At 43.9% G+C, this 25,699-nt stretch overlaps 1 protein-coding gene across 15 annotated transcripts in view; it reads right to left on the minus strand.

The window, feature by feature from the left end:
• TCF4 (transcription factor 4) overlaps positions 1-25,699 on the minus strand; it is a 404,154-nt gene that overhangs the window by 131,742 nt on the left and 246,713 nt on the right. For 11 of the 15 annotated variants that reach the window (XM_045296159.1, XM_030887273.2, XM_030887270.2 and 8 more), the window contains 2 exons: positions 10,275-10,407; positions 9,769-9,818 (listed from right to left, as the gene is read on the minus strand). The exons of 2 other annotated variants lie outside the window; for them this stretch is intronic. In XM_045296159.1, coding sequence (XP_045152094.1) covers positions 9,769-9,818; positions 10,275-10,407 — 183 coding nt within the window. The remainder of the gene's footprint in view (positions 1-9,768; positions 9,819-10,274; positions 10,408-25,699) is intronic. 2 more of the 15 variants (XM_030887272.2, XM_030887271.2) reach the window with 1 other exon arrangement.

Below are 25,699 nucleotides of genomic sequence, written 5' to 3' on the forward strand. Positions count from 1 at the left end.
CCTTTGTTTCTCATGCAGTGACAGAGTGGCTTAAGCATTGGGCTGCTGAGTATAATGTTGGTGGTTCAAACAGAAATGAGTATAGTTTGACTGTCCTGTGGGGGCCTATGCATCAAAGTCAGCTCCACTCAGGGCAGTGACTTTGGACAAGTTCTACTGCTATGTTCATTCATTGGAAATATATTTCAAAGTAGTATGTGTAAGGTGGCCAGTTGGCTTTCTATCGGGCAGCAATGAACAGAACCTGATGCACCTGTAAAGCGCCTGTGAAACATAGCACCCTCCCGCCCCCAGCCCTCCAGAGTCGTTACAACGGAGTAAGAGGACCCAGCCCATCCATCATAAACACACTAAATTCAAAGTCCAATCGCTCCATTGTCGATCAACACTGTATGATTCTGTTTTCGGAATCCAAACTTTCTTACAGGGCCAGACCTTCTGCCCTTTAGAAAGCGAAGGCCATTTCTTACAACGCGGGGATGCCTGCGGCCAAAGCCAGAGGAAGTCTCTACCCGTAGGGACGCTCAGCTGGACGATGAGTGCACAGTGACAGAGCACAAGGAAGGGGCAGCAACAGTCACTGCTAGGATGCACCTGATTTTGGCAGTTTCCTTGAAAAATGTTTTGCATAAACATAAATGAAGAAATGGGCAGACACATGAAACCTCTCTGAGCAGCTCACCCCCACCCACCTTGTCTCCCTGAGTGCTTCCCACATTTCTGAAGGCAAGGTGTCAGGGAAGAGGTAAGTCACTGGAGCAGTGAATAAATGGTAGACGGAATGGCTCAGATGTGTGCAGCAACTACCCCTCGGGGTTGGAATTGTGTTATACCAACTAGCTCTGTCCAGCACTCACACACTGCCTCCTAGTTTCTTTCACCCGGCTCTGCCAAGTAATCGGAGACTCTGCAAGCCAACTGTTGGGCACATCTAAAACTAACCCCCAGAGGCGCTTCCTTTGGGGAACTCACAAGGTTCAGGGCCATCCAAGAAAACCTCCCGGAAGCTTGCCTTTATTCCTGTGAAAGGACTTTGCACCTTTCTAACACACACACACACACACACACACACACACACACACACACACACACTTGAGTCATACCACCACAAGACCAATCGGTTTCTTCCCTAGTTCCGTCATGTTAAACCCCTACACTGGCTCCACCGTTCTCCCCCAGCAGCTAATGGGGGGTCTTTTAAGATCTCAGCCTCAGTGGCGATGCACAGTGGCAGGTGGCCTTTATTTAGCTCTCTTTTACTTTTATTTCCTCTTCCAACACCTCAAAGTCCTTAAACTCTTCAAATAAAGCCCTGGTTTTTATACTCTCCTGATGACTGGATTATTTTGAACAGCGGCTCTGCCTTATGAGCAACAAGCCCCACACCGGGCGCGCGCCCTGTTCGTACACCTGAGCACCTGTGAAACAAGGGAATCCCCCCAAACAGGGTGACTTGAAAACATTAACGCGAAGAAGCAGCCACCTACTTGAAACTGCTTTCTCATAGCGGCTAATGATATAATGATATACTGTGCCAATCGGTAGAATGAAAGCCATTACAATATTATTATAAGTATAATCCAGGAGGCATATTTAGTGGGATACGGATTGGGGAGGGGGAGCAGGGAGAGGAGATGGCTGTCGCCAGGTACTGTTTTCCCAGATGATATTGGAATAATGGTTCCAAACACGCATTGTTTTTTCTTTAAAATGCCTGAATGGTAACAGCCAGTGTGACAGTGGAGTGCATACGTGTGTGTCATCACACTAGCTCTAATGATTGAATGTGCCGAAGGGGTTATACTTCTGAGAGGGGATAAAAGAGAAGTCTTTCTCGAGTAACCCTAAGTTCATGTTTTGACAAAGGGCTGTTTCCTCTAGTCACTGTTGCAGAAAACACAACCAAGTCAGGCAACACCGGAAACAGGGGGAGCAGGAGGCTTTGGCTAAGAAATGGTGCCACAGCTCTTTCGTGCCCCGAGAATCATCAAAATCGCATTCTTGAAACACGGATGGCTCTAGAATTCGAAGCTTATCAAGGTTGCTTCTACCCAAGCAGCATAGGTCGGTGGCAGAGTTGGACTAGAGAGATAAAAGAAGCTGTTGCCAAACCAGTTAGAATCTTGTCTCAACAACATCCTCTCCCAAAGCTCATTTTGCCCAGGCTTTCAGCTCTGAACTCTCCAACCTGCAATTTCCCCAAAGGCAGCCGCGGCGGCACTACCCCAGCTTCTCTGAAGAGGGCGCATGTGCTTAAGCCAAGCCACAGGCTCCAGAGAGCTCCACACCTATGCAACAGCTGCACCCCCAAAAAAAAATCAGAATCATTCACATGCTGCTGTTTTGAGATAAAATAATTGAGTATTTAAAAACCACAAAATTTGCACTGCATATTCTAAAACCCGTGTTCCTTGAGAATGCGCACCCCCACGTGCACAAACCACCCCACCCCCACCCGTGACAGCGGAGATGGAGGCTGAGAATCCTGGCGCTGGTGTTTGTAAAATGCAACTTTCCATTTCCGTTTAAGAATTCAGTGCCACTGATTTAAAAAACAAAACAAAGCAGGTGTCTGTCAACAGCCTGACAGCATTTTAATCTGCCTTTGAGAAAATACAACTTTGCAATTTGTAGGAGATTCCTCAGTCTTTCAGGATTATGTCGGCATTTTCAGAGAGATTCATATGGACAAAGCAGTTGGTCCTCCTACTGAACTCTGGCTTACGGATTTCCAAGGAAACTTTACGCCTGTCTGTGATCTGGAAAACCATGCCTTGAAAATGCAGCTGTGGTCAGGGGTTGGGAGGGAGGGAAGGAGAATTCTTGGGATGGGGGAGACGAAGGAAAAAAAAGAGTTTGCTGTCCTAGAAAAAAAAAAAAATAGCATGTCTCAATCGATGAAACTTTAAATGGCAGAAAATGTAATTGGCCAGAGAGTAGCCTTGGCATCTACATTACTCCATCAACGTGAACCAAGTTCAATTAAGCCAGACGCCGCAGAACAGGTGTTTTGTTGTTTCAAAATGCACCACTCGCCCTCTTGCTCAGTCGAGGCCTAGCAATGAATTCTTAGCTTTCCAGGTAACTAGACCTCTCAGAGGGAATCTAAAACTTCACACTTAGGTAGACTCCTCAGCAAAAAGGGATGAAATAAGACCCCAAGACAACAGCTCCCTGAAATGGACTTCTCCTTCCCCCCTCAACAAAGAGGCTCAGGCTTTGACTCGAAATACACTGGTTTGGGTGGCCAACGCCATAAATCCAAGGGCTAGTCTTTCTTAGCCAATGAAATGGTATAATGAACCCTTGATGCAAAATCAAACCAGAAAGAGAGAGAGAATATGTGCGTGTATGTATGACAGGGTATCACACACACTGCAAAGAGCTTGCTGAGTAGGACAACCAGGTGCTCCTGACCAGGAAGGCTTCCCTGGGATGGAGTATGACGTGGCAGGTCTGAGGCATACAGACTTTTCAGGTGCAAGGATTATCCCAGAGTGAGCAATGAACATACACAAATCCACCTGTGGTGACCTTTTGTGGTTTTCTTCTCACGTGTATGTCTCCTCTGCTTCTACTGAAAATACATACACGCTTGAGAACACCTTATCTCTTTTCAGAGACAGGACGGGCTTTCAAGACGAGGGTGGAGGAGGATCGAAGAGGAACTTCATCTACCTGAAACTCCAAACAAAAGTATGTGAAACTTTTAGCACACCTTTGCTATGTGAGAAGGCATAGTAGTATATATGTAGCTTCTATGCCAGGATCTTGGATGGTTCTTAAAAGAGGGGCACATTCCAACCCCATACCCATCCTAGGGGTGGTTTGCAAAGGTGCCCGGAGCCTAGGCAGGCACTGTTAGGCCAGGATCCCACAGTCACGGCGTAGCTTCCTGCTCCTGAGACGCAGCTGCCACTGACGCGTCTTGCCCAGCTACCCTGCAGGGTGGCTTCTGTGGAGAGTCACTAGGCAGTAGCTACTCTGCTTTGTCCCTGGGGGCTTCTAATTCTGACCAGGCTCCCACAAGAGCTGTCCCTAGGGCATCAGGCACACAGCTGCAGCCAACTGCAGATGCAAGGGTACACCCCCCCCCCCCCCTGGAGCTAACGGAGAACCACTGCAACGCCTGCTGATCGCTGTACACTGAATACATGCAAACACGCTAGGAGCGCTTCACAGGGTGCGTGGGAAAAGCCCACCATCTTTCCATTCCATCTTTCACGGACTGTTCAATATCCCCTCACAGACGTAATACCATGTTCCTGTAACATCTAGATCACCTACCATCCCATTTCATAAGACATATCATGGACATTACGTGAACCACTCTTCTACTTTTAATAGATTAAGTTCACTGAATGAAAATTAAACAGTGATCTTACAATATTGCTCCCTATACCAGCAATTTATAAAAATCATGACTTTAATAGATGCTAAGTGCCAGAGAAATTTGGAGAGAAAAAAAAAATAACAGCAGCACATAGGCTGAACTTAGCCTTTGTGCGTTACCATTTCAGTAGTAACAGCTCAAACTTAAATGTTAGTAACATTTTCTTTGCTTTCACAGTATTCTCCAATGCCATGTTATAAGTGCTGCAAAACTATACTTTTGTTCAAAATCATGTGCTTGGATTATCCATAACCTCCTTCCTTCACACACACACAAAAAGCCAGACCCATCATTCAATAGTATTAATTAGGAAATGAGGACACTAAGCTGAAAGTTGAATACTCCAATGTAAATACTTAGACTTCATCACAAAGAACGTTGAAGAGGCCCTGTCCGGTCACACAGATGGATGAAGCTCAGCCTCCCACTGCGCCCACTGCGCCCACTGCACCCACTGCGCCCACTGCACCAGGGAGCGCTCGTCTGGCTGCCACTGAGTTTGCTTATGAAAAACGATGCATTATCTTCACATTCATCTCATTTTCAAGAAAATCGCAGTATCTTGCAAGTTCAATGTTGCCACGAAAAAGCACCTCAGTGATTCCTACAATCCTCCTTGAAAGTCAAAGGGCAAGTAGCATACTCATAGTCTCTGAAAACCTCTTTTAATTTCTCAAATTCAAAGCCACTGAGTTGGTCCAACACATAGGGACCCTGTAAGATAGGGTAGCCCTGCCCCTGTGGGTTTCCACGAAGGTAACTCATGGAAGAAAAAAGGCTTGTCTTTGTAATTTCTAATTTACTAATAAAAAAGTAAAAAACAAAAAACAAAAAAACCTTCTCTTTTAAACTGTTGGTGGTTTCTTCAACTTATCTGTGTGGAAGGTTGGGAGGGATTGTGCCTAAACTGAAATTATAAACTCAGTATCATGTTTGAAATCTTCAAATGAGGTTTTATAAAACAGCAGACAGACAGGACAACGCATGCCCTTAGCATGACTCATCGTTTCCCAGACCCCAGTAATCTCTTCGGTTAAAGCATGTCTCATACAGCCTTCCAGATTTCATTTTAGGAGCTCTTTCCTTTATGGAAATTGAAAAACAAGACAAGACCAAAAGAACAGGTGTATCATATAGAGCTTCCATGTTTCATGTCCACTACAGTCCCCAAATTTCCCAAATCCTTCAAATCCTATTTTAAAATCTTTATAGTCCTAGGGATAATTTTCCTTATAACACACCTGCCTACATGAATGCTGACTGTTTGACACAATTTAAAAGCGACGTAAAACTGTGATTAAAAATATTGGGGGTGGGGAGTGTCTCCACAGAGTGAAGTGGTTAAGTTTCTCTTTGGTTCCTGTCAGTTTTTTTGAAGCCCCTTATATAACAAGCTTTCTTGAAAAATGCTGTCTGAAAATTGACCACTGGTGAAGAGAGAGCTCCTGAACTATTCCTAAGGGTGAGATGTCTTTTTTCCCCAGAGAATTGTTTATTTTCAGGGATCCCGCCTGGGGCTAGGGGAGAGAGTTAATGAAAGTTTCCAGTTGGATTAGGAATGGAAAGGAACCCCATCACTGTTTGAAGCAGCAAGAGTTACTAATGGTTTCTGGTAAAATGTATTGCATTTTAAAGTACTTCAAATTACCAGAAGATCAAGGCTTTGTGCGTTTGCATCCTGATGAACACAAATCATAGTGCTGCTAGATAATCTCTGTCCATTTTTTTCCTTGTGGGTCTGATAAGAATATTTTCAAATGGCACATTATTTCACCAGTTCCTAGATTTGGATACTTTCACGTTCATTTGCATTAATACACATAAAGCCCCAACCACCTCCCCCAAAAGATTTAATATGGTACGTTTTTCACTGTAATGCAGTGAATTCAATATTCATCATTATTAGTTTATATAAAGACAGACATTTACTGGAAAATGCAGTAAAGCTCGCAAAACATTTGAAGAGGAAAGATGTTGAAAGAAACAAACAGGGAAACAAACCCAAGAAGTGTAAATCAAGCAAAACAAGCAGCTCACACGTAGACCCCAAAGCTTAGTCACGCAGACAGATTCTGGCATGAACAAGAGACAAAGCAACACTCAGGAGTTGAAGACGACAAGAAAGAGACAGAGACGGACTGAAGTGTGCAGAGGGAACAGGAAAATGTTGCCCAGTTAAAAGCAGGGCTCTGGTGGGCAATTAGAGAGTTGTCACTTCACCATCTCTTACACGCGCATGCACGCACGCACACAGGCACCCACCACCACAGCCCTAACCACAGGTCTCTGTTCTCAGGAGGTGAGTCTTCCTTCCTGCCCTCCCTCTGCTGCTGCGGGCCCTGCACCAGGGTTCTTCACCCCCCTATGCTGGGGCCAGCTTGAGATTGGCACAGGTCTCAGGATGCAGCGTGCGGCCTGAAGCACACACCCTGGTGGTCCTGCCAGACCCAAGCCTCGATGTCAGCATGGTGTGCGCTCTCTCACACTCACAAATACAGCCGTGTTTTCAAAGCAGGGCTGGAAAAATCCTCTCGTTCCCCTGATTTCCCCCTCGATGACCTGGCCCAGTGGCGGTCAAAGTGCCCACCCCCCTACATCCAAGAGTCCACATCATGTCATTACAAAGATCTGACTAGCGCATGCTGCCGTTTCCTTTTCTTTGTTTTATGTGAGGGAGAGAGAGAGCCATGTCAGAGAGAGGGGGAAAAGTGAGTTGACACAACAGATTGTGACAGATTTATTACTATTTATCATGGTAAATATGTACAGACAAAAACATGTAAATGTCTTTATCTAGTCATCATCACGTCCAAAGAAACTTTGTGTGAGTTCCAATCTTGTATTATCAGTTACACAAATACTTGTGCACATTGAAGCAAGTTTCAGAAAAACCTGCTATTGCATAATCATAATTTTATTAGCGCTTAAAAGAATATTACATGTGGTAGAGGCCTAAAAATATAGAAGTAATAGAATCACTGGAAATGGAATATGGTATCTATATGGGCATCTCTTTGGATCAAATGGAAGTATCATTTTGTGCTGTGGTAAGGTACACAGATTGTGATACCCACAAAGAATACACAAAAAATAAATAATTTGTGTTGCTTTTAAAGAGAGATGTATGAGATATTTTACATGGTCATATACTGATGATTGGATTATACAATCGTCCAAACTACCTGATTCTTTTACTCAAAACAAAACTGAATTACAAGGATGATTCCTGTTGGTAATTGAACTTTTCGCCTCCTTGAAATAATAAAAGGGTAGTTCACTAACAATGTCCTATGAGGGCAGTGAAACCACTCAGCCAAAATAAATTACCAAAGAACAATAAATCATAAACAAACCACTAAAAGCTGAAAACTAAATATTGAAAACTGAGTGTTCCCTTCTTCAGTATTTTTATTTATGAAGGAGAAACTATCAGCGACACATAAATGGTCTTAATAAGCAAAGAATAAACTACACAAGTAAAACTTTCCATAGTATCCCAGCTGGCTATAGGTTAATGTTTTTTCATATTTACAGCATACTATGAGAAATTGTTGTTACATGGATTGAGCACACAGTATGTAATGCCACATCAATGTCCTACTAGAAGTTACATAGTTTCTTGCCCAATTTTAGCATCAGGAAAAAAAAACCAACCCAAAAACTAATTTCAATGAGGCAAAGAGTACTGTAGCTTTAAGTTTTTCATGCCTTTGATAGTAGAAACAGAATCAGTCTATAGAGAACATTCAAAGGTCCACTTGCTGTACTTCATATTGTGTGTATGAAGTACAGGCATGTTTAAAATGTAAAGAGTTGGGAGAGTTATATCATTGGAAGTTGTCATAAAAGCTACTGAAAGCTAAAGTTTCCATCTAAATTAAATCCACCACTAATTTAAGCTTAAAATACCTTGATAAGAACCAGGCGGATATTAGTCCATTTCGACTGGGCACAGAAATTCCAAGAAAAAACTACTCAGTGTACATTTTTAAGGGACCTTTTTATGGGGAGTCCAAGATTGTAGACACTACTGGCAGCTTTATTTACTTAATATTTTTATATGTTTAGGAATAATTTTATGATGCTTCTCTAATATACCAAACCTATGAAAATCAGAATTTGAAATGCTGGGGAGGAGGGGGGTGTTGTGTTTGTTTTTAATTCCTGATAAGACTCATTCTGATATATTTGTTTAATTCCACTACCACCACCCCCTTTGATTAGCTGAAGTGAAATCAAGTCCAAAACCCAGGTGCTTGAGTAATCTAAACTTAGCACATTTGTAAAACCCTCTATTCTACTAGCAATCAAAAGAAAAGCAAGAAATAGATGTAAAAGTTTATCAATTGGTAATATATTTTGGGATATATAAATATAATTTTATTTTCAACGATAAGAACTTGTAATAAGGCTCATTAACATTCTTTTTAAAGAATACTAATATCCTGCAGAACATGGAATTACACACACACACTATCTCAGAGGGAAGAATGAAAACAGTAAACAAAGGAGGAAAAAAGTAGAAACAAGCAAGGAAAGAAGGGTAAAAAATCCTATTTTTACTCTGTGCAAAGAAAAAAATTACTAGACATTACTAGAAATAGCTGAGCTCTAAACAAAACGAAACAAAATTATCTAGGAACGCAAATTTGAAAAGCTAAATAAGAATGCAACATAAGCTATCATGCATTTAGTTGTGATCACAACCAAGTTTGGCTACATTGGGTGGTGGTGGTGGTGGTGGTGGTGGTTGTGTGTGTGTGTGTGTGGTAGGGGGGGTGGGGGTGCTCAGCTGTGTTAGCTATTAAAAAGACCCAGAATGCCTTGGTTACAGCTGGGTTCTTGTGGTTGTCACCTGGTATGAAAGACACAAGCAAGTACGGATGCAGCTACCTGCATAGCTTTTCCTCAGCAACCTCTCCAGAAAATGGAGACATTCTCTCTGTACTCTGGGCTGAAACCCATGTAAATTTCCCCTAAATCCTCTCCACAAATCTCCTTTCGCATGCAAATCCATAAATCATCATAATACTAACAAAGAATTTAACCAGCACATGAAACTAATACTCATTCTCCTGAAAGCCCTGGACAGGTACAACTCCTTGAACTTCAGGCACCTTTTCAAAGCTCTCTTCAGAGCTTAACCTGCTGCATATCAACATAACCGCCCAGTGATCCAGGATACGCAGTTAATCACGCCGGCGTGGGTCAGGTGGCTGAGCGTGCAGGTTATCCGTGTGCCCAGCCCCGTCCTCCACATACACTCAATGCTCTGGGAGGCAGGTGCCTCACCCACTCCTACCCTCTTTGCATCCAACACAAAGCAGAACAAAATACACGGCGCGTTTCGCACAGCAGAAAGCAGCAGTACTTACTGAAGAGGGCAAACCTGGCGGAACCTTTCGAACTTTCTTTGTCTGTACCTCTGAAAGAAAAGGAAGGGCGCTGTCAGTCCTCCACGTGTCCGTTTCTCTGACTGAAATGCCCTGCGCCAGGAGGCCATTGAAATTAGGCTGGGTGTTTTAAAACAAAAACATTGCTGCCTTAGCCAGAGAGTCACCCCAATCCCCCTTTTCCTCAGACAGAAATCAAATCCCGCTATGTTAAATATGATGCTTTCAACTTCTCGATGATTTTTTTGGTGGGGAGGGGGTGTTTTTTTTTTTTCATTTTTTTCTTTTAAGATTCTTTAAGCATACTGCCAAGGGAAGACTGGAAACAAGCGTCCACACAAACACCTCTGCTACGAGGGGGTGTGCTGCTGGGGGGTGGGGGTGGAGGGGGTGGGAAGGGAAGGAGATCTCAGGGCAGAGGGTAGTATTAATTAAAAATTAGAAGAAATAAAACCTCAGGCGTCCAAAAGAGAGCATCCCTTCCTTACCCATGGCACTACTGTGGTGAAGAGGCCTCCTTCGGGGGTTACTGCTAGAGTACGGGTAGTACTGGGAACCGGGCTTGGTGGGCGAAAGGGTCCCTGGGTTGCCCATATCCATGTCACCTCCCAGGAGACTCTGCTGGAATGGTTAAAAGGGGGAGACAAACATATATGGTTAATTTCATGATCACTATTGTGACTTGGCATTCCCCACCTCCACCCCCTTACTGACAGTTAGGTCTGAAACCAACGTAATACGGAAACAGTATCTACTACAGAAACAATGAAAACAGAACAAAAAGCAGAGAAAAGCAGCCCTTTCTCCAAGTTGCTTTTTGTTTTCTCGGTTTTGAATCCCTGACTTTGGCGAGTGCCGGATTCCCTAAAAGTAGCATTTTCTTCAACACCATCTTTTCGGAGAAGCCACAGTTTAATGCGATAAGCAAATGGCACTGACTTCAGACTAATGTTTTCTTTTTAGCTAGGCACGGGCTCCCATCTCGAGAACCACCCCTTAGCCAGAGTTAGGAACATGACATGCATCCCCCTCCCCGCACCCCCACCTCCCGAGCACAACTTTCAGGCTGGTCCCAAGGGGCCTCACTGGAGAGAGCCCTTCCCCTAGCTGGGTGTCCTGCATCTCATGGGCGCAGCCGGACCCTCCGCGGACGTAGCGGAAGATCGCACACCAACTCAACTGCTGGGAAATGCAAATGCTCACAATCTCTTCCCACGTTTTAGAGAGCTAGCCACCCTAAGCTAACCGGCACAGATACGGCCTTCAGAAGACCCTCTCTTGAGGGCTCCCGGAGGCTGAACGACATCCCCCCTAGATTGAACATTTCTCTGAACCCTAGACAACGTCCACTCCTCTCGCACGTTCAGCACAGTGGGTCAGACGACAAAAACTTCCCAAAAAACGGTGACATAAGGGAGATCACACAAATCATATCACATTCTCTGAAAACTGCACAGGACACTGACCCACCATCTATACACCGCCTGATTATACTCTGCTTTGAACACACTGTTCTTTTAATTATTCTCACATGTCACAGGACAAGCGTGGCCACTACCATTCCTATTAAGAACAAATTTACTATTTAATAAAGAAATTTTAAAATTAAGTGCTAAAAATCTAACTTTATCGTTACTTGTAATCAACTTTTACTGACTGAACTAATTACTGTCCTTGATAAAGTACAGAATGTGTTTTCCCTAATCTAAATTCTAATCACCATGTCACTCACAACAGACTTAGGGATGCTTCACTAACACACTATTCACATGCAAAATACTCTAAATAGGCCAATTATGACTCTGCCCCTGTTCCCTGGTTAACCCGCTGAGAACTGAAAAATTTCACAAGGCAGTCACCAACTACAACAAAGGGTCCTTGTTTTAAATTAAGACAGTCTTTTTGATTCCTAAATAGCTCAACAAAGTGGCATGTCTTCTGGAGAAAGCAGTTGGTCAAATATGACCCATAAGCTGGAAAATCAAAAAATTAAAACCTGCCCTTTGCCTTGCCATATAGCTAAATATCATAAAGGGGGAACCTGTGCGCTCGGGAGGAGGTGGGGGGGGGGGTAGCGGTGGGGGTTGGTGAGGAAGAGATGAGTCATATATAAGGAGCTCATCGGCCACTGACAGGCTAGCCTTCCCAGACTCTGTTAGCCTGCCCGACTCCAAGTGCACGGCTTTTTCCAAGGGGTGCACCACACAAACACATAATACTTTGAAAGCAAACTTCCAGGGAGCGATTCTAGTTGAAAGCACACATTTGGAGTGCTATTCTCCCTGCTCCTATCTTCCTATTTACCACACAGTGGATACAAACCTGCCACCTCTACACTCAACTATTCTCTCTTCAGATTTCACACATGTGTGCATGCGCACGCGCACACAGTTTTAAAATACTACACAAGGACAAACTGAAAATGGGAGTCTGTTATAAGACAGTTCCTAGACACCAGGAACCCAGTACTAGGACCGCATCAGCATTTCTATGAGGGACCTTGAAAAACATTTGAAATGCAACCTAAAATACCCCCTTGGTAACTCAGTAATAAAGTCTGCATTTCTTTACATCCAAGTTTTCTTCAAAATTTCCATCTATATACTTGTGAGTTATGTCAAGCTGAGTCTCCCATTTCATGTCAAAGAGTTCAAGTACGTGAAGGAAATCATTAAGAAACTTTGTGGTTGTGGATAAAGGGTAAGTCATATTTCTTCTCACCCCTCTTTTTAAAAATTTTGGAGAATATTAAGAAAAGGACAGAGTGGATTTCTTGAGATGCTTGTCTTTCTCATGAGCTGGGCCGCTGGCTACTTCTTGTTGGTTCTGGGGGCAAAGGTTTTCACACTCAAGAAAGTAGATGTGACCAGTAAGTCTCCAAACAAACAGACACACTGGCTATGGGGTGTGTGTGTGTGTGTGTGTGTGTGTGTGTGTGTGTGTGTGTGATGCTCAACAGCACTGTTCAAAAGGCAACTGAAATGGTCATTAGAAGACAGCTGCTAGCTGCTCCAACTGACCTTACTGTTCCCAGAAAAGAAAACCATTTCAGGAGCAGTTTTGTAAATAATCCCTGATTTGAAGGCATATGTACAGTCACATCAACTGTGTTCTACTGACTGAAGTCTACGTCTAAACAGCGCCTAGATGCTTCTCGTGGCTCCAGCTTTGTTTTTAAAGCATAAAGCACATTCCTGTTTCCCTCTCCTTTAGACCTGTTTGTTCCTTTTTCTCTCTCACTAGGACAATAGAATCGTTCTTCTCAGGCCACTAAAATAATCATTTCCTCACACTTACTGGGGCCCTAATCACCCCACTGGGGAAAAGGAAGATAAAAATATACGTGTGCTCACTGTGGAGTAGACTTTGTAGTGGGAACAATGACCATTTACTATTGTTTAGCCTTTACGTCACCCATTTAACTCTCTGTAGCAAGGACAATGGGAAAATATTTTCCACGGGCTTAAAAAAAAAAAAGGACTCTTGTGAATTCTGAAGAAATTAATGGCCGTCAGTTTAGCTCCCCAAATAGACACAGCCATTCATCGATCGATGTATTCACATACATGTACAGATTCCACTGACTGCAGGACACATTAAGGCTCTTTAATAAAAACGTGAAGTTCGGAAGCTACGTCTACTACTTTCGGAACAGGCCTTTAAAGGCACTCTTGACCCAGATAGGATAAGAGTGGTTTTAGGGTGTTGCACTGTGCCTATTCTTGCTCCGAGGTCAAACTGGGTCCTGTGGTGGGCCAGGAAACACTGGCACAAGCTGTGCCCACCCCCACCTGACCTGGACAGCATGCACCCAGAACTCAGCATATTTGCTTAACTGTCTGCATTGTTGGGAGAGGCGTCCCCCCTTCCTCACTCTTTATTTGTTTGGAAGGAAAAACAATTTCAAGACTGAAGACGCTCTGAGCACAAGAGGAGCAGCTGTTGACTGTGGCAGCCAGGGTTCCATGGATGGGGGGTCCCTGCCTCCCCTCGCGTAGAAGCAGTTCTCCAGCAAAGACCTAGTCCTGCTGTAGCTACCCAAGTGCCACCTGCAGGCACACTTTGTGAGGGTCTCTGTCCGAAGGGTTTGTTTCGTTTCTCATCAAATCTGGGTTTCAGGCTTGCTTTCTACCACGTTCTCAGCGCTGGCCTCTGTTCCTTGTGGGGAAGTGGGGAGGCTTTCCAAACTCTCGATCAACCACTGAACTCTGCTTCTGCGGCTCAGAAGGCAATGCCATGAATTAAACTTGAGTAACAGAACCAGCACCACAGATCTCAAATTAGATTTATAACTGAATGGTAATCAAAAATAGAACCAACGGCCTCAGGCTCGAATTACCAACTTTTTTTCTCCTTGTTAAACTGAAATCATCTTGCTCTGAAATATTCTTTCATTTCAGTCAGCATTGTAAATGTAATGGGTGGGTGGTACATTTCTAAAAACGAAGATTATATTTAACCTTAATTATAGATATGGGTGGGGTCAGGGTACGGTGAACACTGCTTCGGGGTGGGGGCAGGGCTTATAATGAATTCATCTAATGGGTGAATGACCTTGAACCTTAGGGTTGGAACCTGTGGGGAATGGGGGTGGTGGGGTGGCTAGCAGAAGAGAAAACCCATCTCTAGAGAGAAATAAACCTGCCCCTGGTTTCTTAGAGCTGTCTCTGATTTTGCTTCACCCCCATTATGCTGTGATCCTGTATCAGACACAACATCTTGGGGGATGCTGTCGAATAGGGGGGGGGGAGAAAAAATTTTAAAAAGGCTCAGATGAAACCAGATTAAGCTCCTTTTCTGAACTATTGCCAAATGCTTTCGAGTCTAATTCATGTTTGGGTATTCTAGTATTCACCCAGCTGCAATTCCATTCTTTCATCACAAACCCAAGTGATGTATAGTCGCTTTGTATGGCGAGCTGACTCTGGAAGGCCAGGAATTCTGGAAGGCTTTACATTAATGTGGAATGCAAGTCTGAAACCACTGTAAGACCTAGGGGTGCTGGGTAAATGGAGAGCAGTCCAGGAGACTCGGCCGTGTGAAGGGCAAACTCCAGACTGACAAAAAAGGACAAGTGAGATTTGTCTAAAACACTTAAAAAAAAAATTTTCCTCCCCCCCTCCCTTAAATCACCACTGAGGTCATTCCTATAGAGTGAATTCTGCACAGAATTGAGTTTTCAAAAAACACTGCTGAATAAGATTCCTCAGAACCATGGGGAAGTTTTTGCAAATCCCCATCGGCTGGCTGCTGCTGAATGTGCCGTTTTGACCACAGAAGGGCCGTTGCAGACTGACTGGGGCAGCAGGAGGGGTGATCATTTTGCTGCTGTTGGCACTTACTCTGCAATCTAAAACGTATCTCTGCACCGAAGGGCACTGAAGGACACGGTGCTGCCACCTGTCCACTTGTGAGCTACAGTGCTCAACCAGGAAGGTCAGCCTCCGGACAGCCTGTACCCCGAGATCGAAAAGCCCAGGAAGCCACCATCCTCTCGAAGTGTGACCTCGGCCTCTGCTTCCACTCTGGGTTCCACAAAAGGCAACTTTGGGAAACTGGGAAAGACGCGAGGGCAAGGCCGGCTTTCAAGATGGGGACACGCCACCAACGGATGCCATGTGGTGGGAGAGCGCCGATTGTCGGAGCTCTCCTTTAGGCAGGTTTGCGGTGCAGGTTTTTATTATTTCCATTTGAGGTGGTTTATTTAATCATTTGTCTATTTAAAAACAAACACATAAAAATAAAACTGGCCGTAGACTTCCTATCTATTAAGGATGAGGGGAAAGGGTTTAGGGCCTGACAGTTCATCTCGAAGCCTGGGGTACATACAAGCACTGTGCTTTGCAGTCCTGCAACCGCTGTAAGCCACGCTGACCTCCTCTGTACAGGAGGAATCACCAAGGCTCTGTGCGGGTTAGCACTGGAAGTAGACCAAACACCACATGCAAAGGGGCCATCCTATGGCTTATACTGCATCTACCGCCCCCTTCTGCCCGTTCTCCTAAAGACACGCTCTTATGGCCACTGTATGGTCACTGGTAATGAGCCCTGGTGCATCATGGGCTGGCTACCTGTTGAACTGCTAACCACAAAGTTAACAGTTTGAATCCACTCGCTACTCTGCAGGAGAAAGATGAGGCTTTCTACTGTAAAGAGTTACTGAGTCAGAAACCACAAGGCAATTCAACCCTAACCTAGAGGGTCTCTGAGTCAGAAAGAACTCATGGCACCCCACCCCCCCAAAAAAAACCTTTTTTGTTTCTTTGTTTGGTAGTAATGGCACAAGATGCCCCCAAACTTCTATGAGACTTGTCAGTTAGGGCCACGACGTTCCAATGACAAGGCTGGGATACTAATTCTGAAAACTCAGTATAAAAAGCTGAGTGTTCCATATGAACGACGCCCGTATCAGCAGCAATGATACCCTCCAAGCCCAGAGCTGCGATGGTGTCCAGGGAAGGCTCATTCTGTTCTGTGTTTAACAGAGAACGCGACCAACAACCCGTTTTGGTACAAGTGATGCATACATGACCGTTGCAACGGCTACATCGGTGCTTAGGGGGTTGGGCTTCTGCAATGTTGTCTTTGCAGACAAATGGACCTGCTCTTATGAATCCATATGTCCTGGAAATAAAAAGTCGCTGGTCAGCTGACTAGGTATTTAAGAACAGCAAGTGACACCTACGTGACGGGGCTTTTCCACTCACGTGTTCACTAATGTAATCAACCACGATCACCAAGAAACTGGTGAGGTGACTTCAAATCCTGCTCCGATTTCATGCGCTTCCCTTTACAAGGCCTCTTACAGGGATACTTTGGAAGTACGATGCTACAGCATAAAGTGATGTGCTCCTCATCAAGTACCACTTTAAAAAATCTTTACACTCCATGACATCATCCGCCCCCCACCCAAAATATCAGTACATATTGTCCTTGCTTGAGGTTGGAAGTCTATCTAATTTCCCCAAAGTTAATTCACCTTGAACAAAATGATTTCTTTACCAGTGACTATATTTCATTAAACATTCAAAAAGGGAGTGCTGTTGGCGCCATGGCTGATTCATCAGGCTGCTAACCAAAATATGGACAGGGCAGATCCACCCGATCCTCCTGCTCCTGGGGAGAAAGATGAAGCAGACCCTTTCCATGAAGATTTACAGCTTTGGAAACCCTGTGCTGTCAGATGGGCTAAGAATAAGTGAGAGTGGGAAGCATTTCAAAAACACTATATTGTCTTTCCTTAGTAAGGAGTACAACCAGCACCTTACAGGGAAATGTTATCGTAGGATGCAAAAGTTGCCATGGTAATCATTACTTAATGCATAAGAGAGTAATGGTCAAGTAGAAACTCATGCATTTGCGATGGAAATCACAACTGCCCTAGTCCTGGGAAAGATTTATGCATGCACCTATTTGACTACCTCTTCAACTGGAGGGGAGGGAAAGAGGTGTATGACTAAAGTCAGGAAGCCTTGTTGTAGTTTTTTGAGAATCCATTCTAAAAACCCAAGGAGATCTATTACATGTGGATTATGCTTGTTGGTGGGAAGGTAGAAACTGGGCAAAGAGGAGACACAAAAAAGCCATCAGCAATCTACAGTGACATCATATCTGGAGAAATCTTAACTAAACAGCATAGGGAATTCACAATAACTTCTTATCAACTCATTGCTCCTTCTTAGATCAGGAACCAATTGATACATGTGTTAGGATCACAACTGGCCTTCAAATGTCTTCTGCAATTTTGCTCTGCAGTAAAAACAGAACAATTTGAAAAAGACCCGTTAACGTACTAGGGCATTAGCATCCCCCCTCCTACAAATATAAATATGTGGCTCTAATAAACGTGCTGCAAGTGTATTTAGTCAGGTTGCTATTTTAGTAAAATAAAGGGAGAGCATACGGTCGCATGTCAGTTTTAATCCTATCTGGTGGAGAACGTCCCACTTCAAGGTTGTTGACAACGTCTCCCTCTCTGAACAGGATCCATAATACAATCCTATGAAGAGAGTCTTCCTGGATAGCAGAGAACAGGGCCTCTTTCCCACCTGCCTTACCGAGAACGTGGCAGAGGTGCTCTGCCTCCGCGTGCGCCGCTGACGTGAGGAGCTGGGAGGTAAGGCGGCAAGTCTAGGATGGGAAACTAATACTTCTGAGGAAACTGGATGAAAATCTGCACAAAGCAATCATCTGGTCATTCTGCAACTGTTTAGGTCTTGACCATCCTTGCCGGGCGGGGCAGGGCCTCCTCTTCTAAGGGTGTCTGCTCTCAATGCTCACTCATGATTCACTCACCTCCCAAGATCCTCTCTTGAAGACACGGCCTGGCGTTTAAGTGTGCCGCTTGAAAATTACATGAGCTGACGGGTTCGTTAAAAGAGGAAAATGCCTTACTCATGCTTAACTCCCGGAAGGAGCACGCAACTATTATCACGGGTTGAATCTGCATGATCATGATTCCTTTTTTTTTTCTTTCCTAGCATCAACCTGTTCCCTTTTGCCATTCCAATCGATTTGCTGCTACTCGTAATAACAAGAATGCCATCCGGCGGCGGAGTCAGTAGGAAAAGGGTAGCGAGTGGCGCAGGAGCAGTGGCTTCTGTAACTGGGTGTCTGCTAAGTCCTGGCACAGCTCAGATCGTACTCAGTTGGGATGTTGAGGAGCAGCGTGCCTCCATTGGGCAGATGGGCTTTTAGAGTGAGGCTGGCAAGTAACAGAGCCAGGATCGGACCGGGGTCAGCTAGGCCTCCCTTCGGTCTCCCTGGGTGCACTCTATTCCACCCAGGCCCTCCCTCAGGGGCCTCCTTTCTTCTTCACCAGACTTTAGAAGGCAGCTAGTCTGTATCTCCTCTGTTGCTCTTGCAACAGATCACTCTCTGAATGAAACCGTCCCCAGAGCAGTGGCCGTCCTGGGAACCGTGGGCAACCTGTCTCATCTCTGCCCGAGATAAGCTGGCACAGTAATACCTACCTATGGTAAGGGTTTAAAAACAAACAAACAAAAAACGACCAAGGCATCAATTCTGACTCATAACGACCCTATAGGACAGGGTACAACTGCCCATGTCAGTTTCCCAAACTAATTTTGTATGGGAGAAAAAAATCTCACCTCTTTACCAAGGAGCAGCTGGTGGTTTCGAACTAACCCTGTGGTTAGCAGCCAAACTCATAACCCACAATTAGGTTAAATTCGGTAATAAAAAAATTAAATTAGGTAATATAAAGTGCTGAACAAAGTTGGTGAAAACAACATCTAAGTGTGCTGCCAGCTCGTGCAGGCTGATTCACAGTGAGCCAGTAAGCCAGGGCACAACTGTGCCATGGGGTCCCCAACCTGTGCCCTTTCCTGAAGCAGGCTGCTACGTCTTTTGTCCTGCAGAGCCTCTGGGGGTTCAAACTGAGGGCTTGCAAAGAGAGCATGTTTCATTAACCTTTAAAGGGTACCAAATATAGCCATATGTTTTACATTACAATGCATAAATATAATAACATTATATACCTAGGATGTATTTACACATTGTAATAGAAAACAATTATACTATAGTATATAAAAGAACACCCTATATTATAATGCATAGTAATATAATCAACTGTCTTATATAATTATAATGATGTTTCTACACAATTTATAGATCGATCTGAGTAATATGAAATAATGATGTATACTGATAATTCACTGCATATGTTGTAAGTTAGTATAGAATCAGCTGTATATAAGAATATATTGTCACAGGTTTATCTCTGTTGCTAACATGCTCAGGAAGAGTCTGGCTGGAAACCCATCTGCCGGAGTTCCTGGGATCTCACCTTGATGGTTCGACACTGGCTTAACCAGTGTTTCCCTCGGCTTCTGGTCATTTAGCTCCAAAGTTAACTTCCACAAGTGTGACCGATTCTCTTGAATGAGGTCTGCATGATTATTGGTTTTCTTTACTGTTACTTTTCCTCCGCTCCTCCCAATGGCATTTCTCACCTCACACGCCCTCTTCCTCGGACACTTGTCCCTCAGCATCTCCTGAACAAAGCCTCCGCTGCCACACACATGCAGCTCCTTCCTCCTGTTTGGTCAGCAGGACCCCACCGAGTGCACAGAGCGAGCCTCCATCCTCTCGGGACTCCCGGTACTCGCACAGTGTGCCCTGGTCTGGACTATGCGCTCAATGAACACCGGCGGGTGGCATCAACTAACTAATTAATTAATTACTGGATATGCCTATATGCGTTCATTACCCATCACGAAGATTACTTCTCCATCTGCATCCCAGCAGACACAGAACTACAACTCTACTCTGAGCCTCGTCCTGGACTTTTCTCTTCCCTTCCAGGACGGCTTTTAGGGACACCGTCTCCCGAGAGCTTGCCAAGAAAAACTGATGCTGGATCCTAAATATGCAAAGGATTCAGCCCATCTTTTCCACTAACCTTCCACTGTCCCTAATTATTCCCTCGGGCCTTTCCAAGAAGTTCATTTGAAGTGTCAGAAATTATCAAGTCGTGTGTGTGTGTGTGTGTGTGTGTGTGTGTGTGTGTGTGTGTAGGTATACAAACACACACACAGGTGTACCTGTGTTTGTATTCATGAGTGGCTTGACTGAAACATACTTAGACTTCTCTGAACTAGTGAAGCCATCACATGGGTTGTCATTCACCACAAGAGGCCAGATTGAAGCGAGGTCTTCGAACAGCTGAGGCAGCGCCCACTCTCAGCAGGAGCCGATTCTCTCGGCACCTCCTGTAGAAAAGAAGCTGCAGCAAGGCCGAGCAAAGGGGCAGCCAGAGACAGAGGTGGACCAGGGTGGCTTCGGAAGAAGGTAGTAGCTGCTCCAGGGGACATAACATAGGGAAACACAGCGGAAGAACGTAAACTGAAACACCTGGTTGGGAAAGTCCTCTCCATTGTAGCGGCAAGGAAGTCATCACCTGAGATTTAGCACTTGGATTCTACTTTCTTAAGGCCTGGTGACAGGCAGCCGCAGACAGGGCCAAAGCCACAGTCACCTCAAGCATTAAGGGGACCAGATTTTAACATTGGTAAAGCGGGGCACCACTGATAAAACTCATATGCTGGTGGAATAGCCACACGGCAGCCCAAACCCATATACCCTAGCTTGTGGTGCATTCTTTCCAAAAATTGGGACTTTTTAAAAACGCTGCGGGACGCGGGAAAATTTGTTAAAAATCGGGACGTCTGGTCACCTTACATCATCAGATAATTAAGACAAGAACAAGAACTAAGTGTGAACACAATGAAAACTACTGGTTTATTTCTTCATAGCAAGTGACATGGACATGGACTATTCATGCAGCAACCTGTCTGGACCCTTTAGCTGAGGCTAACTTCTCCAGGACAGCAACACAGGAATACTGAAGATGACCCCAAAATGGTTTTCAAATGTGTTCTTAAAGGGCCGGTAGTAAATAGGTTAGGTATCATGAATTAGCCAGTCTTTGTTACAACAACTCAGGCTCTGCTGCTTTAAAGCAGACAACACACAATATGGAAATGACAGTCCAGGTTGTGTGCAAATAAACCTTTATTTACAAAGACAATCTGTGGGCCGGATTTGGCCCAAGGCCATGTTCTTGCCACTACTCTTTCATAAGCAATGGCACTTTCAAAGCTCCTTTCAGAACTCAAGTTATCCTGTGACCTCTTTCCTGGGTAAACTAACTGGCCTCCAATCATTTAGCTTCCTCAAAGTAACACAAACATAATGATAATCAACCTTCAATATTGTTGAGAAAGTGATCATTAGGACAATAAGCAACTAACTCGCTTGACAGTTAGAACTGGATTGTAATTTCTAAGTTTCTTTATAGCAATTCAAGTGCATCTTTATTTACCCACAAGCATTCTACTTTTCCTCTGAGCATGTAAACTAGATAAACTTGACATTTCTGCCTACTGCTCATTATAAGTATATTTATATATTAATTGTATGAACCCTGGCTGGCCAAACTAACTCACTAGCCAACTTAAGAGAAAATTGTGAAAGGATTCAGCAGTACAAATACTTCTAAAAGACCAAAAATAATGTCTTATATCATCTTTGTAAGCAACCAAATACTTTAATCTTTCCACATAATTATTTCCTAGGCAAACACTCATATCAAGGTAATCTGATGACATGAAATTAAACAAGGCTTTTAAGGCACAGCCAAACAAAACTCCAAATGAGGGGGGGGAAAGAAGGATAGGGTGAATGGGAGGAAGTAAGGAACACTAAAGTTCATCTAGAAAACTAAAGGCAAGATAATAACCAAATAAACTCACTGCCATTAGGTTGATGCCGACTGACTCTTTGCAAAGAGGCAATCTGGGAAAACCTGTGTGTGAGTGTATGTGTTTGTAAAACAGCAACTTAATACAATGTGGTACGGCTACGCAACCAGCAGAGACAACAATGGAGGAGAAAATCCACCCCAGTGCATGCTCGGAGATTTATGATGGAGACGTCATTTACAAGTCAACGAGGAAACAATAAATTATTCAATAAATGGGACAAGAAAATTTGTTTAACATGAGGAAAAAGTTCTTTGCTTCAAATCTTTGCCAAAATATGTTTAAATGCAAATGTAAAAACATAAAAAGAATAAAATGTAAGTAATTTTTTTTACAAATTGTAGAGAGCTTTTGCTAGTTGTGACATTAAGTCTACAAAAATGAAAGAAACAGACTGAAACCCATGACTCCGTGAGTACATTTTGAAAGAGTATCTAACCATCCGAAGGAAAGGAACGAGAAGAACAGCAAAGGCACTTGGAAACAACTGGTCCAAAGGAGTAAGAGACCACGTGACCTGCTGCCTGAACCATTGTGAGACCAGAAAAACTAGACGGTACCGAGCCACTACTACGCCCCTATTCTGAAGGGGATCACACTAAAAGGTCCTGGTTACAGTGAGAGGAAAACACACAACTCAAGGTTATGAAAAAAACAAAAGAAACCACACTATGATTCCTGCTCATAGAAAGCCTGGTGGAGCGCTGAGACTTTGGCCCTGGATCTACCTACCTTCCACTGACTGGTACAGAATCAGCCCCATGGCTCAATTTTCTGTCAAATAAAGTCCCTCCCCCCCTTTTTAAAAACTCAATTACCATTAAGTTGATTCTGACTCACTGTGATCCTAAAAGGGCGGGTCAGCACTGCCCCTGTGGGCTTTTCAAGATGACTGTATATATTCGAATATAAGCTGACCCAAATATAAGCCGAAGCACCTAATTTTACCACCAAAAAATGCATTAAAAATGTGCTGGAAAAACTCGGTTTATACACGGGTATATACGGTAACTCCTTATGAGAGTAGATAGCCTCAATCTCCTAAAGAGTAGCTGGTGGTTTCACACTGCTGATCTTGTGGTCACCAGCCCAATGTGGAAAGCCCTATGCCACGAGGGCTCCTGGCCAAATAGGCAGAGTCTGTAAGTGGAACAACACTCGGTACTCCTTAGAATCATCAACATTGGAGACCAAAGTGCAAGCATCTGTCCGAGGACAGCGTTCAGGTGGCACGATGGGTTAGGAAAGGCAGAACAGAATGGAAAACACAGGGCAGAAAGGGAATGTGGGGACTGCAATCAGTAACATGCAACAAAGTGCGTATAAAACTGTTGAATGTCATACTGATTTGCTGTATAAATCATCAAGTTCACAATAAAAAGTTGTGGGTGCACCAGCCTGTGTGATCATGTTCAAGTATCAGAAGACACAAAACAATCTTATCAATGAAAATGAGTGGAGGGGAGGCGGGGAGACCCCAAACCCATCTGTAGACAAGTGGACACAGAAACGTAACAAGGAAGGGATGAGTCAGCTAGGGTGTTGTAGAGCACCAATGAGATATACAACATTGCTCTTGTTCTTTAATGCTTCCTTCCCCCCACTACCATGACCCCAGCTCTACCTCATCATGCCTCCAGTTCTAGACCAGAGCACGTACACTGGTACAGATAGAAGCTCTTGACATGAAATTCAAGACAGATAACCCCCTCAGCAACAATAATGGGAGTAGCGATACCATCAGGTTAGGGGGAAGGTTGGGGGAGAAAAGGGGAAACTATCGCAATGATCAACGTATAACACCCCCACCCCCACACCCGTGGTGACGTACTAAAGAAATATAAGTGAAGGGAGAAAGCAGATGGTGTTAGAGATGAAGATAATAATTTATAATTTATTAAGGGTTCACGAGGATGGACCATGGGGGAAGGAGGGTGAAAAATGAGGAGCTGATACCAAGGGATCAAGTAGAAAGAAAATGTTTTGAAAGGGATGATGATGACATATGTACAAATGTGCTTGTCACAATGGATATATGGATATCTTTTTTGGTATGGATTGTTATAAGAGCTGTAAGAGCCCCCAATTAAATGATTGTTTTTAAAAAGTGTGTGTGTGTGTGTTTTAAGTATCTAGCCCTTCTTCTCCCAAAAATAAATGCTAAGGAGTTTTGCAGAAAGTCATACCATGGAAAGGTAAGTATCCTCAATAAATAAAAAGCTCTTAGATTGCAATAAGAATAAAACCCAAATATATGAATATATCGGCAAAGAATATGGACTGTTCCTTCACAAAAACAATAAACTGGGCAACAAACATGAGAAAGTGTTTGCCAAATTACAGTAAGACAAATTCTGCAGTGCCAAGAAGTTCAGGTATAAAAGCAAACAACAAAATATCACAGCCATCAAGCCGATTCCAACTCATAGCGACCCTACAGGAATATCTAAAAAGCATGTGCCTTTTGACGTCAACAGTTCAGTTCTAGGATTTTACCTTCAGAGGCTAACTGAACAAGGGGAAAGGCACCATGCTTGGTCAAGCGCGGGGGAAGCCCAGAGAGGAAGATGCTTACGAAAGAGGCTGCACAATGGCCTCAAGCACAGGACGACTGGGAGGAAGGTGTGCGGTCGGGCAAGTGCTTGGGTCTACGAGTCAGAACTGACCTGAGGGCAGGGTGATGGGAACAGAGAGATCTTGGGCAAAAAACCTGAACCAACCACCAGTGATTTTCCTGTTAAATACATGAGCAAATGAATATGAAATGGTGTAGCAAATCTACATTTAATGAAAAAACAACAGTTTTTGGTTTTTCTCTTTAAAGTACCTTTCATAAGGTACGGCCCAATTTTTTATTACATGCCAGCAGAGTTAACCTTTAACCATTCTTTTATAATTCCTATTTATTAGACTATTTCTTACCCTAGTCAATCCCCAGCCCGTAAGTGTTGTGACATCCCTGAGTACCTTCGCACTGGAGAACTATGTGAGATAGCGTTAGACAGCAGGAAACGCACCACGGCGACTATCGTCATTTCAGACCTCTTTCCTGAATTTTGTGTCTAGCAAGATAAAGGACCAGCTGATGATATTTGTGCAAGCCCAGACCAGCTGAAGGCTGCCACAGTTTATCAGATACACCAGGGCTTTCTATACAATATACTGAAAATGAAAACTTTGAAGTCAATATAGAAAAAGACCAAAAAAACTGGTTAAGTCAAAAGCACTTGGCCAATCTAAACAGCTATAGAAATGTAACTGCATTCTAGTTTTCCCACACAGAGATGATGCCACTATCCATAACATGCTAATGTGCACCGAAAATATCCTACTGGAGAGAGATGAACTCAGCACATATATTGAATCTCCCGCTGCCAGCCGGCTTTTCTGTCGTGGCTCACCTTTAGGTTATTTTTAATGACAGCGATTTTACAAACGTAACACAAACCTTCAGTGCTTGTTTGGCAACTGCTCCCCCCTCTGACCAGGAGGTATTTCTGTGAACTCACTATGATCACTCACTCACTCACTGCCATCCTGTAGATTCTGACTCAGAGCAACCTGGCAGGGCAGAGAAGAACTGCCCATGTGGGTTTCGGAGGCTGTCATTCTTTTTTTTTTTTTTTTTT

The sequence above is a fragment of the Echinops telfairi genome, unplaced genomic scaffold (genome assembly GCF_000313985.2).
Source record: "Echinops telfairi isolate 266 unplaced genomic scaffold, ASM31398v2 ScPeMD7_7400;HRSCAF=8409, whole genome shotgun sequence".
Taxonomy (NCBI): domain Eukaryota; kingdom Metazoa; phylum Chordata; class Mammalia; order Afrosoricida; family Tenrecidae; genus Echinops; species Echinops telfairi.